Consider the following 15,003-nt stretch of genomic DNA (forward strand, 5'->3'; position numbering starts at 1 on the left):
CACAAAGAGATGGCTCTCACTACCGGCACAGACTTACTTCCCCCACCGAGAATTTCTCTCAGCATTCTTTATGGCTTAGTTCAAGCTCACCATTCCATAAAGTTTCTAGGGACTACTCTAAACATGCACAAACTGTGTATAAAATAATTTAGTACATATACTACAACCATGTACTGTACATACCACAAAACTATGGCCAGAAACACATTCTTCTTTCTACATTTGGCATAAATGCTGCAGTGCTCATTCTGGCCAAAGAAACCAGGTGGATTACTGAAGTGTTCTGGGGCAGGCTGTCCTAGAAGACCAAGTAAACACAATCTAGTACTATGACGAGTAATAATGCTGCGTATTTTGAGGTATTATATTTTTCAACCATCTTGGTATGTCATTAAATCAAGCACATTAGAAAAATCATGATCTGTGACTGTTTTTAATTCTCAAGCCTTATGATCAGATAATTTACAAATCTGTGTTAATGATAGAGCTCCTCTACCGTAACCCTTCTGAGTTGGCAAAAGCATCATTACCAATCACACATCTACAGTAGTTCTACAGTTGTGTTTCTGAATACCTGTTTAAAAGACAATCCTGAATTATAACTTAATCTGACTTTGTAAAGAATTCACAAGCAAGTTTCCCAACCTATCATGTCACAGTGAATTTTAAAAGCATCTGATCTTAAAGATCATCTATAAAATGTGAGAAGTACTAAATATTCTTTATCTGATGCTATACATAAACCACACTAAAATGCCCTTCATTAAGTAAAATGCAATATTTTAGATGGAGAATTTTAATTAATTTGGCATATTTAGGACCAAAAAGATAAAGTGGACATTGTCAGTGTATCTTCAGCCCTTGCCTTAACAGGTGAATGAACACAACTTGAAACACAGGTGAATCTTGCTGGTCTATGAGACAGTGAAGGGAGCTTCTCAATATTTAAATATATTAATATAACCAGTTATAGAAATCTAAATATAAAACCAATCTCCTATAGGGTTTGAGAAGGCATTCACCATATCCCTGAAAAGTTTAACATTCCTTATTCAAGTTTAATCATCTCTTTAGAAGGGGAAAACAGGGATAGTACTTGCTGAACCAGAATTACTATCAAAATTCAAAAAGCTGACCATATTCATTTAGCCACAAGCCAATCTTATTTAAATCGGGACAGAAATATTACATCAGCTATTCATGGTATGAATTCTAGTGTATGAGATCAATTTAAATATGGTACACATAAAAAGTCATGAGACATTTGTTTCATAATAAATAAGGCAGTGGCCAACTATTACTCATTAGTAGCTTTTTTGAGATAAGCTATCAAGTCTGCCCTTTCTCCCTTCTTCTTAATGCCAGCGAAGATCATTTTTGTTCCAGGGATGTACTTCTTGGGATTCTCCAAATACTCCATCAGCGTCTCCTCTCCCCAGGTGATGCCTAAACAAGGAGGGGTGTATTGTTAAGTATGTCACACTCCTGAAAAAGTGTTTACCAAAGGTTACATTCATGCAATTTGTGCTTATGTTAGTTAACAATGGCCCCCCTCTTACCTTTGTTCTTGTTGGCATCTGTGTAAGTGAATCCGACAGCCTGACCTGTCTTTCGCCCAAACAGACCATGGAGATTTGGCCCAGTCTTGTGCTTGCCTCCCTTTTCCACAGTATGGCACTGGGCACACTTCTGAACAAAAATCTTCTTGCCCTTCTCAACATCACCCATTTTTAAATCTAAAAATGAAAGACTCAATTAATTTTTTCTCCAAGTAAAAAAAGTGTAAACCAATGATCAACTCTAGCCACTAACTCACTGCAAACTTATGACATTATATACCAGGTTGAATTTTGTTTTACTTAGTTCACTTGCAAAAGATTCTTTAACACAAAAAACACTATCTGGTAGAACTTCCTTAAAAACACGTCTCTGTGTGTGTGTCAACTAAAAACTGGCACTTGACATCTGCCTCTATGAGCATGAAGGCACAAGCCACCGCAGCTGCTGACCTTCAACACATCCTGAAAAGTTCAGGGTAGAGATCAGGAATGAGGCACTCTGTGGTCTGGGAAAAACTGGCAAAACAGGCCTTTAGATAAATAACCCCTGGTTGGGGAACCAAGATCCCACAAGCACATGCTGGGGCCGAGGAAAAAAAAAAAAGAAATGCTGTCTCGCAGTCTCTGGTCCCCATTTGGCCCCAAATAGAACTTACAACTCTTACGTTGTGCATTTTTTTCCAGTTGACATAAGTGATGAAAGCAAATTAGGAACCTACTTCAAAACCATTTCAAAAGATGACATCAAGGTCACAAAGTCACAAATCTGAATAAGCTGAACTATGAATATATTAAACCCAAACCACCAAAATTCCAACTTTTAAGGCGGTCTAATTATTCATACTACAATTTAAAGCCACCTCTCTCTGAAGATAAGGCAAAACACATTTTGACAAAAAGGGAGATAATGGTTGATTCAGCCTGCTCAGGTCCCTCTAAATTGCCTTGCTGTGGGTGGGAGGCCAGCAGCAGGCTTTTGAGGTCTCCCCGGGAATGCCCATTCTCCAGCTCTGGGATCCCCGGGGGAGACCACGAGGTCATTCATCCAAGCCAGTTTCAAGGAGACTGTGATGAAACCTACCTCTCCGAGGTGCCTGAGCAGGTTAAGGGGGGAAGCGACAGGTGGCCAAGAAAAGTAATGACTTATTGGAAGAGCAGCAGCTTCTGCTCTCTTGGAAAGAGGACGTGAAGCGCTGCGCACCGTCCCCCGACTCCCGCCCTCACTCCGGAGAAAATCTTGTCTATGATTGCCAGAGCCCCGCAGTCCCAACAACGGAGGGCCCGCGTCTCGGAAGGAACCGCGAACAAGCCGCCTCCGAGCTTTCAGGACCTTGACCGAGACCACGCCACGACCTAGTTAGGGTCCCGCCCCACCTCACGCCGTAGCCCGCCGGGCCGGGCGCAGTCCGGGGCCCCCCACTCCCTGTCCCCCACCCGGCCCCCGCTCACGGGCCTCAGTCCACACGCGCGCCCCCCACGCAGGCGCGCGCCCTCATGGCTCGGTTTCTCGCCCGCCGTGGCCTCCGCGCCCCGCGCCCACCGTTCTTTCTCCGTGTACGACTAAGCCGTTCCCGCTCCCAAGCCAAACGTCCCGCTTTCTAATCTCAAGGACACGCCGGTCCGCGTCTGAGTACGGGTGAAAATGCAACCAAACTGGCTCCGCCCTCTGCCCTCCTGACGTAAGGCCCGGCGAACTGATACGTAGTGACGTCGCCGCGCCCCATTGGCTCGGGTCTCCGGGGCTGAGTTAGGACCCTGCGCGCGCGCATGCCGGCTAGTACTGTGAGGGGAACAGCGTGAATGCCCTTCCTCTCCCGGCCTTTTCCTCCCGGCAGTTACGACAGGCCATTAGAGGTACGACACCGGGGTTGTGCCGGGAGGGGCTGACATCACCTCGGGCCTTAGGGTGCATGCGCGTGCCGACGGGGAGGGTGGAGCGGAGTCGAGGGGTGGATCGAAGGCATTAGCCTGTAAGGTAACGGGTCTCCTGCTGGTTGATGTAATGCTGTTTGAGCCGCACGTTTTGCCTGCTTAGAGGGAGACGGTCAACTTTGACAAACCTAGAGGTCTCCTGGCTATCATCCCTTCACCTGGCGACCTTTACCCAGACTCGGTCGTATTTCCGCGGCTGGCGCCAGCTGCACCCCAGAAAAATAACCCGGAACCAGGAGTTTAAGAGTTGGACACGAGCTCCTGACCTTGTGCTTGTTTTGCTTCCACCCTATGACTTTAAGTGATCTTCTTCCAAATCTCCCCTTGATGGAGCCTAGAAGACTGGGGCAGGTGCGGCAGCTGAGGCAGAGACTGGATTATAGCTCCGGTCCTTCAGCCGCCGGCTTCTTTTCTGCCAACACCTGCTTCTCGCGTTTGTGTGCAGAAAGAGCGAGGAGTGGGTGCGAACAGCCTCCAGAAAGAAACATTTTTACGTGGTTAGAGAATTCTTGGAAATCTAGAGAGAATTTGCATCCCAGCTAACCTAGGCGAAGGTCATGTTCAATTAAGCTAATGTGGTTGGCCTTTAGATAAATAACCCCTGATTGGGTAACTAATATTAGAAATTCTAATTCTAATATTAGAAATGCAGTTTTGATCACTACAACTTCCGGTAATCATACTTTTCCTCCAGAACTAGCTCCCCTTCCTGACATGCTCCGTTTTGTCAGTGGGAAATTTCTCGACTCCCTTCTCCCTCAAATTAAGCCCCCGAGTTCGAATGCATTTTCCTCCTTTCCCATATTCTGTCTAACGCTGCCGTATTCATTCAGTCAAGTGTTTACTGAATGCATATTATGTGCCAGGCACTGTCTAGAAACGTGGAGTAATCAGCGGGGACTTCTTTGGTGGAGCTAACATTCTACCATCTTCCTCTCGCCTCCAGATTAAGCAATAGATACCAGGAGGTTAACCCAGATTGCCTCAGATCCCTCTTAAACCACAGTTCCTATAATTTTTGCTCCAGACCATTTATTTCCCCATATGACTAGATTATTTTTATTGTTTTCTAACTGTGTCCCGATTTCCCATTTCCCTCTCTCTAATCTCACACACTGCTGCCACAGAAGTGTGCTATAAAACAGAGCAGAAATCACAACTTGAATATTCAAGACATTTTGTGCCTTTTGGAGGGGACCAAGATAGTGTTTAAGTGTCCTACTGAAGTAGGCTCATTTGGCTAGGTACCCAAGTTTTTGAAAGACCAAACTTAGCAACACTTTGCAAATTCAGCCTATACTTCTGAAGCCAAGTCCTCATATTGCCGCCCATATCCCTTAAAGGAATACTTGGTCCTTAAATAGGTAATTGTCCTATTAAAATCTTCTGTGTTTGTGGTATCAGAAGTTACTAGTCTTTGTTCAATGGACTGATGGGGAGTAACAGCATAGTGCTGGTACTGCAGGTCATGTAGAAGTAGCAATAAATCAACTGGCTTAGTGAATTGATTGACATTTCAAGTTTATTCCTATGAGGGGGAGAATAGAAAACCAGAAGTTCTTAATACTTTTAACTAAGGAAATTGTGGATTAAGAGTCTTGTTATTGAAAGTAATGGGAAAATGAGGAGAAAGAGAACAAGAGCAAAAATGAACACTTGGTACATTCCTGTAGTAAAGCAGATACCATAAAATTTGTGCTTAATATCGTGTATTCAGGTTCTAAAGAGATTCATAGTGCTTACAGTGTATTCAAGATACCTGAGAGAATTAGTTGAGGAGAACAGTAATATTCTGCAAGTTGCTCTGTTTCGTATTCATATATCTGTTCTCTCCACATCCATCTTTTCCTAGAGTAGTGGCTGGTAAGAGGTATAACCATTATAAAACAAATGCCTTAGATTTCTCCTTCCAGCAACACAATGGGTGACATTTTTAAAAACCTTCGTGATGAGAAAAATCGAGTAAAATACCACCCCCTGAAATCAAAATATAATGAGGTTGCAAGAAAGTGAGGGAAATCTGGTTGGGGGCAGGGGTGAGGCAGGGAATAAGAACTGAAAACTGTGATAAGCATAAGCTGATTTCTAGAGCCACCTTATGGACGTTTGCTGAAGTGAAAGAGCCTTAGGCTTTAGGAGCAGCTCTGGAATAGAAGTAAAGCTTATACAAGGGAGGAGTGGGGGAGAGGGGAGGGGAAGGTTGGTTGAGACCCCTGCATAACGCTGGAACACTTGAATCTAAAGGATAAAATATAGTCTGCTTACTGGCAAAGGGAAGAACCAAGGTAGTCTTGTCTGGCTTGGCCTTAGGTACTGGGTGGGAGGAAAAAGTATCCCCTGATAATTCATAACCACAGGTCTGCCCTCATGCAGGTTTAGGGTTTGATTTTATTTTACCTGCATGGTCTGAGGAACCTCTAGCAGAAAAATGAGCAAAGTAGTTGTGTATGGGCAGTGTATTCTGGTGTCTGGCAAAAACAAACTCAAATTTCCAGAGGAATGTCTCAACCCAGGCCCCTTGAATTCCCACACTCTTAAGAAATGCCAAGCATGAGATGATGAGAAACAAAGAGAAAAATTACAGTCCATAGGTGTTGGAATTATTAGATATCGTTGGGGAGGTAAAAACCTTACCAACAAAGAGGGACCTCTTCACATCACTGTGGAAAGAAAGCAAACACATTTACTGTTGAATAAGCACATTATAAAATAGCTGTATATAGGTAATCCACAAGAAACTACCAAATCAGAATAAGACCTCACACAATTTATACAGCTAAGCTAATTATAATCCTTTTCTCTCATGCTATTTTTAGCTAGCATATAACATGAGGCTTTGGGATCAGTAGTACCCTATTTTCCATTTGGCAGCACGACTATCACTTATTATTTGGATTAATAGTAACTTGTTTTCCATAGGAGGATTTGACATCACAGTTTGTGGCCAGATCCTTCTTAGTTTTTATTTTTTCATATTCCTTCACCCTAAGTTCACTTGGGATTTGTGGTAGCCATTTGTTTAATTAGTTGTCCTCATCCAAAAGAAAAATAAAACTTTTATTTTCCTGAGAAACAAATGGTTACACCTATATTAAGCTCCCAAGGTGAAGCTGTATCTGCCTAGGTGTTTACATTTCAAAACAGTTGAAGCCCAGGCCTTCAGAGAGACTTATTTACATTCCAAAAGGTTAGAGTGAGAATTTAGGCTCTTTAGAGTTTCCTAGGAAACACTCTTAGAAGGAGGGAGAGAGCGGAAATCGTTTCTTTTTCCTTTATAAACAGAAAAAATAATTTTTATTTATCTTTACAACGTATAGTATGAAATGACATTGAAAATATTTAGATAAACAAAAACTTGCAACAAACAAGGGACTATCAAAAATAATGTGGCAGATTTTAAAAAGAGCCAAAGATAATTTCAGTAAATGAAAGTTATAATCATTGAAATAAACTTAATATATAGTATGATAAGCTTTATAGAAAATTCAAGGACAAGCAAATCTAAGCCATAGCTACAACTAAAGGAAATGATAAACACAAATACATACTGTAATTCTGAGAGGGCAGGCCAGGGAATGGAATGAGGAGGAGCATATAGGTAGATAGAAGTTTTTGATAATATTTGAGTGATTGGATTATAGATTAATTGGTTTTTAAAAAATATAAAATAAGTAAATATGGTCAGCCATCCCACATTAAAAACTCAAAAGAATGGGCCACAAAGCACATTTTAAAAACAGTTTTAAAAAAGACACAAATGAAAGAAATAATGAACTGGAAGGTAGATATAAAGAAATTACTAAAGGTAATTTAGAAAACAAATGGTAGACTATAGTAAAGAGAAATTAGAGAAGTTAAGACATAGGAAAGATAGAACAAGGAGGTCTATTTAGAGTTCCAGAACAATAAAATGGAGAAAATTGGGGAGACGCCTATGTTTGACAATATAGTGTCTGAGAATTTTCCAAAACTGATGTAAGACACGAGTCTCAGATTCAGGAAGCATATGAATGCAAGCAGGATAAACAAAATCAACACTAAGACACATATTGGTGGAACATCAGAACCCTCAAGACAAGGAGAAGTGTTTAAAATAATCAGGTATAGAGACTTCCCTGGAGGTCCAGTGGTTAAGACTCTGTGCTTCCACTGCAGGGGGCACAGGTTTGATCTCTGGTCAGGGAATTAAGATCCCACATGCGGTGTGGCCAAAAAAAAAAAAAAAAAAAAAAAAAATCTGTTGTAAAATATTATCTACTTAAAAAATCGCAAATAGATGTATAACAGGTTTCTCAATAGCAACAATGAAAACCAGAAGTCAGTAGAGTAGCTAAATAGTAAAGTAAAACAGTAGAGTAAAAAATAGAAGTCCTTAACATCTCAACTGATTGAAAAAATAGGTGTAAAGCCAGAATTATGTATCTAGCTAAACTTTTATTCAAGAATGAAGGCAAAAAATATTTACAGAAAAGCAAAGTGAGAGTTTATCACCAACAGTTTCTTACTAGAGAAACCTCTAAAGAATGTACTTCAAAAAAGGTAGAAAATTATCCCAAAGGAAGCCTGAAATTCAAGAAGGAAGGGTGAAAAAAGTAAATACGTGGGGTCTTCCCTGGTGGCGCAGTGGTTGAGAGTCCGCCTGCCGATGCAGGGGACACGGGTTCGTGCCCTGGTCCGGGAGAATCCCACATGCCGCGGAGTGGCTGGGCCCGTGAGCCATGGCCGCTGAGCCTGTGCGTCCGGAGCCTGTGCTCCGCAATGGGAGTGGCCACAGCAGTGAGAGGCCCGCGTACCGCATAAAAATAAAGTAAATACCTGGATAAATCTAATGAAAACATTAACTGTATAAAAAATAAAAATGTCTAATTTGGAAAGTAAAAGCCAAAGTAGTTAAAATATTCACTGTAATATTTAAGATGGGAGAGTATGATCAGAGTTTAGTTTTTTGTTTTTTTTTTTAAACAAGATGTTGGGGGTAGGAGTTTATTAATTTATTAATTTATTTTTGCTATGTTGGGTCTTCGTTTCTGTGGGAGGGCTTTCTCTAGTTGTGGCAAGCGGGGGCCATTCTTCATCGTGGTGCGTGGGCCTCTCACTATTGCGGCCTCTCTTGTTGCAGAGCACAGGCTCCAGACACGCAGGCTCAGTAGTTGTGGCTCACAGGCCTAGTTGCTCCACGGCATGTGGGATCCCCCCAGACCAGGGGTCGAACCCGTGTCCCCTGCATTAACAGGCAGATTCTCAACCACTGTGCCACCAGGGAAGCCCCCAGAGTTTAGTTTTAAGTTCAATATATTGTTCTTGAAGTAGTCATGTTAAAACTTTAAGCATAACCACTAAATGGATAGGAATAGAGTGTATAACTTCTGAAACACTTAAAGGTAAAATGGAATTTAAAAATTTACCCAATCCTGAAGATGTTAGGGAAGGAGAAAAATAAACAGAATGTCAAAAGTTCTGCTTCCAGGAACAACAGAGTAGTTAATGCAGATGAACTCTTTGCTGAAGACAATTTGAAAAGCTGGGTGTTTTAGTTATCTACTGCATAACAAGTCACCCTAAAACTCAGCAGCTTAAAACACAAACATATTTATCATCTAACAGTTTCTGTGGGTCAGGAATCTGGAAACAACTCAGCTGTGTTCCGATTCTGGCTCAGGGTCTCAGGAGTTTGTAGTCACAAACTGTTGGACAGAGAGCTCAAATAAGACTGGAGAATCCAATTCCAAGCTCATTTGTATGGTTGTCAGGCTTCAGTTCCTTGTCGGCTCTTGGCTGAAGGCCTCTGGGTGGGACTGCTTACACTGTAGAAGCTTGCTTCCCCCAGACTGAGAGATAGAGAACCCAAGACAGAGGCCAGTCTTTTATAACCTTTTATAATCTTATGATATACCATCACTTCTACCATTGGTCACAGAGACTAACGCTGGTACAATGTAGGAGGGGCCTTCCCAAGTGTGTAAATACTATGATGCAGAGATCACTGGGCACACTAGGTGATAATAGCCACATGCTTATTTATCTATAGATATCTAGGTATCTACCTATATCTCTATAATATCAATTCAGCTCTTGCAGAGGTTATGGAACCTGGTACCTGGTAAACAACTCTTGCATTAGGTCAGCATTTCAAAGGGCTGCACCCTGGGTGTGAGGGTGAACTGGAAGGAAAATAGTTCATACAAGGTTTGTAGCCTGACTTCTTTTCTGGTTGGCCAGGGGAAACCTAAAATTTTGAATATGGAGTAAGGAATTCTGTTGCCTTCAGCCACCTGGCAAAACCAAATGAAAATTCTCTCTGGAAGAAGATAAAATCAGACTAGATCTCAAATTATTTCTACAATAAAGTTTTAAGATAAAGTACTCAGCAAAGAAAGAAAGATAACTAGATACACAATATGAGTGAGAACCAGCAGAAGCAAGGAAGAGATCATAGGGACTCCAGATTTTGGAATTATCAGACAGACTATAAAACATTTGTTTATTATGTTCTAGAGATAAAAGCCAGGCTTGAAAATTTTAGAAGGGAACTGGAAAGTATATTTTCAAAAAATATGACATAACAAATGTGAAAAAGAATCAAATAGAAATTTTGGAACTGATAGAAAACAGAAGAAAATACAAGATTAAAAAAATAATACAAAAAAAAGAAAACAATTTAGGATACAGTGATAATGTATAATGTACTTTTCATGGGGTCCCAGAAGGAGAGAAGAGAGAATGGGGTAGAAGCAATATTTGAAAGATATAAGACCAGAGATTCAAGAAACCCTGTATTTCCCAAATCTGTAAAAAACCAAAGACAAAGATAATAACTTAAAGCAAAATGAGAAAAACACATTCGAAGACCTTTTAGACAGTTAAGTTTTCTACAGCAACAATAGAAGCCAGAAGACAGGATATGGATAGCTCCAACGTACTGAAATAAAATAACTGTCAAGTTAAATTCTTTATCTGGCAAACATATCTCTTAAGAATGAAAGAAAAATAAAGACATTTCAAACAAAAACTGAGCTTGCTACCAGCATACCCACACTGAAGGAAATTCTGAAAGGTGTTCTTTAGACAAAAGGAGAATGATTCCAGATTGAGAGATCAGAGACGAAGTTAGAGATTAACTATTTTTTTTAAAATACGTGATTGTATTGGCATTTTATTTTATTTATTTATTTATTTATTTAAATTTATTTATTTATTGGCTGCGTTGGGTCTTCGTTGCTGCGCGTGGGCTTTCTCTAGTGCAGGGAGCGGGGGCTACTCTTCGTTGTGGTGCACGGGTTTCTCATTGCAGTGGCTTCTCTTGTTTTGGAGCACAAGCTCTAAGTGCGTGGGCTTCAGTAGTTGTGGCATGCGGGCTCAGTAGTTGTGGCTTGCAGGCTCTAGAGCGCAGGCTCAGTAGTTGTGACGCACGGGCTTAGTTGCTCCGCGGCATGTGGGATCTTCCTGGACCAGGGCTCGAACCCATGTCCCCTGTATTGGCAGGTGGATTCTTAACCACTGCACCACCAGGGAAGTCCCGAGATTAACTCATTATTGACCAGGGGATTTTTGCAGAAACTAATGCCCATGACCGGCGATTTTTATTTTGGCTGGCTAAAAATTAATTCTGTTATTTCACTATCACTTTGCAGGTTATTTACATTCAATAGTTACACCTGACACACCTGTAAAGTCTTATAATTTTCATGAAATGTTGTCTTCAATCCACTCTTCTGTAGAAGCAAAGGAGCAATCTCCAGCACCGTGAGTTTCACTTTCACTTTCCACATCAGAACCAATCACTAAGGTTTTTTGTCTTTTTCTTGGCCTAATATTTACATTGTCAGAATCAGAACTATATTCCGAAGAACTATCATCTTCTGAGACATTAGTATATATGTTGCTGAGACAATCAGAGAAAGTATCTGCATAAAATTCACTGAAAAATTCTTCTTCACTCAAAATTTTGTGATGCGTCATTTTTGAAAAATTTACTTTTATAATATACACAAGGTTGGAACAAAAACCTAATGGAGCAAAATGTGAATGATAACGACAATCACAAGTTGTATAATGAACCCTTGATAAATGTTAAGCTCTAACAACCTTGCATGGTGATGTTAATTGTGTCACTCTCTAAAAATGTATTAATATGTCTCCAGTCAATCATGTGTTTAAGAGCAATAAAATAGGTAAATATGTGGTTGAATCCAAATGAACACTGGTCAAATAGTAATGTCCTTTGTAGTTGAAATATATACATGACAGCAATAGCATATAAGTCAATAGAAAAGTAAATAAAATTGAAATATTCTAAGATCCTTGCATTATCCAGGAAGAGGGTATATTTTCTTTCTTTCTTTCTTTTTTTTTTTTTTTTTTTTTGGCCATGCAGCTTGTGGGATCTCTGTTCCCTGACCAGGGATCAAAGCCGGGCCCCTGGCAATGAGAGTGATGAGTCCGAACCACTGGACTGCCAGGGAATTCCCTATTTTCGAGGGAAACTAATAAGGTAATATATCATATTAAAATAGTATATTTTCAAAGTAATGGGAAAAACAAAATGGTGTTTAATTTTTTAAAAAAATACAAGAAAAAAGAGAAAAATAACTTAAACAGGCAGAAAAAAAAACACCACATTGTAAGATGGTAGAGTAAAACCCAATTAGATCGGGAGGGTGGGAGGGAGGGAGATGCATGAGGGAAGGGATGTGGGAACAGATGTATATGTATGACTGATTCACTTTGTTATAAAGCAGAAACTAATAAAAAAAAACCCAATTAGATCAGTTGTTATATTAAATGAAGTTAATTCTGTAGTTTTTTATTGTTGTTGTTTTGTTTTGTTTTGCTTTTTAAAAAAAATCTTGGCCAGGCCACACAGCTTGCAGGATCTCAGTTCTCTGACCAGGGATTGAACCCGGGCCATGGCAGTGAAAGCGCCAAATCCTAACCACTAGACCACCAGGGAACTCCCTAAATTCTGTAGTTTTATTTTTTTTAAGCATTTATTTATTTATTTATTTATTTATTTATTTATGGCTGCACTGGGTCTTTGTTGATGCACACAGGCTTTCTCTAGTTGTGTCGGGTGGGGGCTACTCTTTGTTGCGGTGCGCAGGCTTCTCATTGTGGTGGCTTCTCTTGTGGAGCACGGGCTCTAGGTGCACAGGCTTCAGTAGTTGTGGCACAGGGGCTCAGTATTTGTGGCTCACGGGCTCCAGAGTGCAGGCTTGGTAGTTGTGGCGCACAGGTTTAGTTGCTCCGCGGCATGTGGGATCTTCCCAGACCAGGGGTCGAACCCATGTCCCCTGCATTGGCAGGTGGATTCTTAACAACTGTGCCACCAGGGAAGCCCTCACAAATTTATTTTTTAACCTTATAATTTATTGAGCTGTAATTCACATTCCATACAATTTAAATTGTATAATTCAGTGATTTTTAATATAGTCAGAGATATGAGTAATCACCACAACAGTCAGTTTCAGAACATTTTTATCACATCAAGGAGAAAACCCCATATATTTAATTATTACTCCTCTGCCCCTCTATCCCCCCATTCATATCACCCCAATCCCCCAGTCCTAAGCAACCATTAATCTATTTTCTGTCTCTATAGCTTACTAAATCCTGGATTTTTATATCAATGGAATCATGTAGTATGTGGTCTTTTGTGGCTTCTTTCACTTAGTATAATGTTTTCAAGATTCCTTCATGTGGTAGCATATATTAGAACTTCATTCCTTTTTATGGCCAAATATTCCATTGTATTGATATACCACAATTTGTTTATCCATTCATCCATTAAATGATATCTGGGTTGTTTCCAATTGGGACTATTACAAATAAAGCTACTGTGAATATTCATGTTCAGGTTTTGGTGTGAACATAGTCTTCATTTCTTTGGGATAAACGTCCATCAGTACAATTTATGGATCATATGGAAGTTGCATGTTTAGTTTTTAGGAAATTGGCAAACTATTTTCCAGCACTTGCTAGCAATGTTTGAATGATTCCGTTTCTCCATATCCTCACCAGCCCTTGGTGTTTTCACTATTTATTTTCGCCATTCTGATAGATGTGTCATGATATCTCATTGTGGTTTTAATTTGCATTTCTCTAATGGTTAATGAATGACGTTGAATGTCTTCTCTTATGATTATTTGCCATTTGTATCCTCTTTGGTGAAATGTTTCTTTATGTCTTTTACCCATTTTCTAATGGGATTGTTTGTTATTTTACTGTTGAATGTTTAGAGGTCTTTATAAATTGCAGATATTAGTCCTTTGTTATATATATGGCTTGCAAAATATTTTCTCCCAGTCTATAGCATATCTTTTCATCCTTTCACCAGCCAAAGTTTTAAATTTTGATGAAGTTCAATTTGTCAGTTTTTTCTTTTATCGATCATGTTTTTTGTGTCAAGTCTAAGAACTCAAGCCTGAATGAAGCACAGACATATGTTCTCAGTAAGGTACATCACAGACTTCCTGCACTTAGGAACAGTGCACATGCACTATCTTGGGCCATTTTACACAGCAAAATCACCAACAAAGGGCACAAAATGTGAAAAACGTGGCATGAAATAGACTGCAAAAAGGACACATGTTTACAATATGAGAGCTGAGACAAGAAGGGAGAGCATTGCCTTGTTCAACCTTAGCTGGGAACTCTTTCTCCTGGAGAGTTGATGTCTGTCAGTTTTCTGGTAGCCTAGCGGGGAAGGGAGCTGCACCTCTCAGCCCTCAGGAGTCACTGGTTGTCCTCTTTTTGCCTCTATAGATCCATTTCCCCCTTCTTTGCCTTAGGACATTGTTATCTAAGGACTGCATCACCTGGGTTCCCTTGCTCTCTGACTTCTGGTTGGATTTGGCTAGTGGGAGGCACTGTAACAGTGGGCCCTTCCCTTTTCCTTAAGGGATGGGAGTGGTCTTGCAATCACTAGTTCCTGGGAACCTCATTGGAGGCTCCCTTAACTCTGCCCACATCTTGTAAAGAGTCCTTTCGCTAAACTCCCCTCAGTGAAATCCTTTGAGGGTCTGTTTCCTGCTGGGATCCTGACTGATACAAATACTTACTCCCCTGTTTTCAGAACAGTATCCAGTCCTCAGCTATGCCTGGTGTTCTCCATACCAGGAATACTCTTTTTTACCTTTCTTTGGAAAATAATCCCTCCAGACTTCTATCAGGGTGGGCAGTTGTCTAGCACTGGGGAATGGGGTGGGGTGGGGCAGGGAGAGATTCTAAGAATCAATTGTGTCTTAGCTTTCACCCAATCTTCCTTAATTTAGCAACCCTCCATCCCCGCCCTACGCCCTGCCTTTACTCCCAGACACGGTCACTCCTGGGACTGAGTTCCAGAGCCTTTTGAGGATTCTGCTGTATAAACTGGGCTGTTTTGCCCACTGCCGGTATAGGGTTCTGGTGGCTTTAGCCAGCAAGGATCTGTCTTTCATCATCTCTTTTCTAAAATGTTCCTAGTGTCCCAGCTCTGCTCCCCCAACTGACCTGGCTAGTTTATGCTCTGGATAAA

At 40.7% G+C, this 15,003-nt stretch overlaps 1 protein-coding gene and 1 long non-coding RNA gene across 4 annotated transcripts in view; one reads left to right on the forward strand and one right to left on the reverse strand.

Annotated features, from left to right (window-relative positions):
- Window positions 1–1,037: 1,037 nt before the first annotated feature.
- On the reverse strand, window positions 1,038–3,234 carry CYCS (cytochrome c, somatic). 3 transcript variants are annotated; one of them, XM_082632179.1, is made up of 3 exons: window positions 3,100–3,234; window positions 1,560–1,736; window positions 1,038–1,446 (listed from the first exon to the last, which is right to left on the reverse strand). In XM_082632179.1, the coding sequence occupies exons 2-3, from the start codon at window positions 1,726–1,728 to the stop codon at window positions 1,298–1,300; spliced, it is 318 nt and encodes a 105-aa protein (XP_082488305.1). In that variant the 5' UTR covers window positions 1,729–1,736; window positions 3,100–3,234; the 3' UTR covers window positions 1,038–1,297. The 3 variants fall into 3 exon arrangements, with proteins under 3 accessions (XP_082488305.1, XP_082488307.1, XP_082488306.1); XM_082632181.1 differs by lacking the exon at window positions 3,100–3,234 and adding an exon at window positions 3,013–3,081; XM_082632180.1 differs by lacking the exon at window positions 3,100–3,234 and adding an exon at window positions 2,641–2,933.
- A 111-nt stretch (window positions 3,235–3,345) lies between these two features.
- Window positions 3,346–15,003, forward strand: part of LOC309810193 — a 43,316-nt gene continuing 31,658 nt past the window's right edge. The window contains exons 1-3 of the long non-coding RNA XR_014294956.1: window positions 3,346–3,413; window positions 11,123–11,234; window positions 11,866–11,982. This is a non-coding gene — a long non-coding RNA (uncharacterized lncRNA). The remainder of the gene's footprint in view (window positions 3,414–11,122; window positions 11,235–11,865; window positions 11,983–15,003) is intronic.

Source organism: Mesoplodon mirus, assembly GCF_964341445.2.
Source record: "Mesoplodon mirus genome assembly, chromosome: 9".
Classification (NCBI taxonomy): Eukaryota; Metazoa; Chordata; class Mammalia; order Artiodactyla; family Ziphiidae; genus Mesoplodon; species Mesoplodon mirus.

Bases quoted from the DNA above. Each gene is read 5' to 3' on its own strand.
- CYCS (XM_082632179.1), bottom strand. From the start codon at position 1,728: ATGGGTGATGTTGAGAAGGGCAAGAAGATTTTTGTTCAGAAGTGTGCC. The intron at 1,447-1,559 runs GTAAGAGGGGGG...CTCCTTGTTTAG, and splicing joins AGATGCCAACAAGAACAAAG to GCATCACCTGGGGAGAGGAG.